Source organism: Physeter macrocephalus, chromosome 14 (assembly GCF_002837175.3).
Source record: "Physeter macrocephalus isolate SW-GA chromosome 14, ASM283717v5, whole genome shotgun sequence".
NCBI lineage: Eukaryota > Metazoa > Chordata > Mammalia > Artiodactyla > Physeteridae > Physeter > Physeter macrocephalus.
In genome coordinates this window covers 101,015,539-101,018,441 of record NC_041227.1, presented here as the reverse complement: position 1 = coordinate 101,018,441, position 2,903 = coordinate 101,015,539, and the positions used below count along the sequence as shown (strand labels likewise).

General features: G+C 59.6%; 1 protein-coding gene across 1 annotated transcript; it reads left to right on the top strand.

Moving 5' to 3' along the window:
• Positions 1-6: 6 nt before the first annotated feature.
• On the top strand, positions 7-2,012 carry CA4 (carbonic anhydrase 4). The gene is made up of 3 exons (XM_028499524.1): positions 7-35; positions 163-329; positions 1,161-2,012. Exons 2-3 carry the CDS (start codon positions 165-167, stop codon positions 1,353-1,355), a joined length of 360 nt encoding a protein of 119 aa, XP_028355325.1. The 5' UTR covers positions 7-35; positions 163-164; the 3' UTR covers positions 1,356-2,012.
• The last annotated feature ends 891 nt before the right edge of the window (positions 2,013-2,903 follow it).

The window sequence follows — 2,903 nt, the reverse complement described above, 5'->3', positions numbered from 1 at the left end:
CCTGGTGCAGGCGCTGTCTGACATCCCTAGTCCCAGTGAGTCAGGATGGTGTGGACTGGGAGGCGGGGGGCTGGGGGAGGGGAGAAGACTTCTTCCTACAGAAGAAGGTCTGGATGGTGGAGGAGCCTGTACTCTCAGAGTGAGGTGCATGAGTCTCCCCAGATATGAACACCACCACGCTGAAAGACATCAAACTCTTCGACCTGCTCCCCAAGAAGGAGAAACTGAGGCACTACTTCCGCTACCTGGGCTCGCTCACCACACCAGGCTGCGATGAGAAGGTGGTCTGGACCGTGTTCCGGGAGCCCATTCAGCTCCACAAGGACCAGGTACACGGGGCCCGGCCGAGGGTGCAGCCTCCCCTGCGTCAGCTCCTGGAAACTGTCCCTTTTCCGGGGGGCCCCAGGCAGTCTGGGGCTCAGCAAGCCCCCAGGTGAGGCTAATGCAAGCTCAAGCTTGAGAACCACTGTTCTCTGGTAACAGTGATGATAGTAATAGTAATCACAGGCCCTCAAATCCCAGAGCTGTGAGTCCCCTCTGCTTAGGACACTCATGGGAGCTGAGCCCCCATGGATGCAAAGCACTTTACCCTCCAGCCCTGCACCTGGAGGCCAGAGCAGGTGCTGTCAGCGCTCGACTTAGAGCAAGGTCACTGCTGGCCAGTCACCCCGGGAGTGGGCAGACCCGCCGCGCCCCTGGAATTGGCCCCTGCGCCCTGGAGGCTGAGGCCGACGAGCTGTGTGTGCGCTCCTGAGAGCCTCCTCTTCTGAGCGGTTTCACTCCCCTGGCCTCGCCAGCCCCCGACCTCCACCCTCTGCAGACCCCTTCTCTGGAGAAGGTGCTCGAAGCTCCTTGTGCCCAGCCAGCCTGGCTCCTGACACAGCTCCCCCAGAGACGACGGGGGCTACCTGCAGCCCCCAGCCCTACTTTCATGCACTCCTGAGTCCCTGCATTGGGTACAACAACGTACAGACACACACACACACACACACACACACACACACACACGAGCACACACACTTCACCATCCCTGATTCTTTTCCTCTGCACAAGAACCTGAGAGGGCTCAGAGAGGCCAGGCGACTGGCCTGAGGTCACACAGTGAGGAGTGCAGCTCCACCAGCTTCATCCCTCCCTGCTGAGCCCTGTGCCTTCCACAGATCCTGGCATTCTCTCAGAAGCTGTATTATGACAATGAGAAGAAACTGAAAATGACAGACAATGTCAGGCCCCTGCAGCCCCGGGGGCAGCGCCAGGTTTTCAGGTCCCAGGCCCCTGGACGGCTGCTGCCCTTGCCGCCGCCTGCCCTGCTGACCCCCGCGCTCACCTGCCTGACAGCAGGCTTCCTCCGATGACGACTCATGTTTGGACGCTTGACCTCTGGTCTCAGCCCTTCAGAGGGCTTCAGCCTGTGTTCCTCAGGCTTCCCAGGTTGGACTTTGGTGATGATTAAAATATGGACATGTTTTTGGGGAAACCTCTCTCACGTCTGTTTTTAGTTCCCACAACTACTGCTGCCCTGCTCGTCTCAACCCACCCCAGCGTGCCAGGGTAGGGGCCTTAGGGCCTGGAGATTTCTTCTGAGCCGGCACCCCTCCCACCTTTGTGCATTCCCCGTTGACACCCCAATTGGAGAGATGCCGAAGGGACCTCAGAGCTCCAACACAGCCACAGCTGGAGAAGTTCCAATCCAGCCTTTTATTATATAATGGGGGAAGCTGAGGCCCAGAAAGGAAAGGAGGCTGGGTGGAGGCCACATAGTGAGGCCACGGCAGAGCCAGCTGAGAGCCGGCCAGCACCTTCCGCCCTGTACTAGGGGTGGAGAGTGCGGGTCCTGCGTGGGTACAGCCTAGGCGGGGTGGGTAGTGGGGTTCATTTATTTGCCCCAGTGTTTCTTGAGCATCTATGTTCTAGGCACTGGGGCAGTGGCGGGGAATGAGACAGACAAAATGCCTGTCCTCCTGAAGCTCACAGTCTAGCAGGAGACACTATAAATAAAGAGACACATTGTACACCGTATCAGACGGCTGTGGTCAATCAGCGGGAAGGGGCATCCATCAGAAGACTCGCCGGAGGCAGTGGGGGGAGGCCACCTGGAGGCCAGCAAGTGGTCATGCGTGGAGGGGAGGGAGGGGGAGAGAGACAGCGGGCAGGCGAGAGAGGAGGGTGGGGAGGGGGAAGGGGGAGAGGGGAGCGGGGGCCGTGGTGCAGGGGCTGCAGGGGTGAAGAGTAGGGGAGCAGTTAGGAGCCTGATGCCTCATCCAGGACCTACTGGGTCACAGGTGAATCCAAGGGTCTTTGGCCCTTGAACTTAGGAGCTGTCAATGAAGGCACCCCTCCCTCACCCCAAGATCCTGTCTCTAATGGCTTTTTCCTTTCTGGGGCCCAAGAAGGGAGTGAGACTAGGAGGCAGCAGGTGCAGAGAGGAGGGTCCAGAAAACAGGGAGTAAGAAATAAGGGCCCCCACAGGTGGGTCCCAGGCCAGGCTGGGCCCCGGGGGCCAGGGGTTGAGGGGCCTCAGGCTCTGGGACCTCACCATCCAGGGCAGGGCTGGAGTTTTAGAGGAGCGTGAGATGGATTTTAAGAATGGATTGTGGGGGCTTCCCTGGTGGCGCAGCGTTTAAGAATCTGCCTGCTGATGCAGGGGCCATGGGTTCGAGCCCTGGTCTGGGAAGATCCCACATGCCCCGGAGCAACTAGGCCCGTGCGCCACAGCTACTGAGCCTGAGCTCTAGAGCCCACAAGCCACAACTACTGAGCACACGTGCCACAACTACTGAAGCCCGCACACCTAGAGCCTGTGCTCCGCAACAAGAGAAGCCACCACAATGAGAAGTCCGCGCACCGCAACCAAGAGTAGCCCCCGCTCGCCGCAACTAGAGAAAGCCGGTGCGCAGCAAGGA

Bases quoted from the DNA above. Each gene is read 5' to 3' on its own strand.
- CA4 (XM_028499524.1), top strand. From the start codon at position 165: ATGAACACCACCACGCTGAAAGACATCAAACTCTTCGACCTGCTCCCC. The intron at 330-1,160 runs GTACACGGGGCC...TGCCTTCCACAG, and splicing joins TTCAGCTCCACAAGGACCAG to ATCCTGGCATTCTCTCAGAA.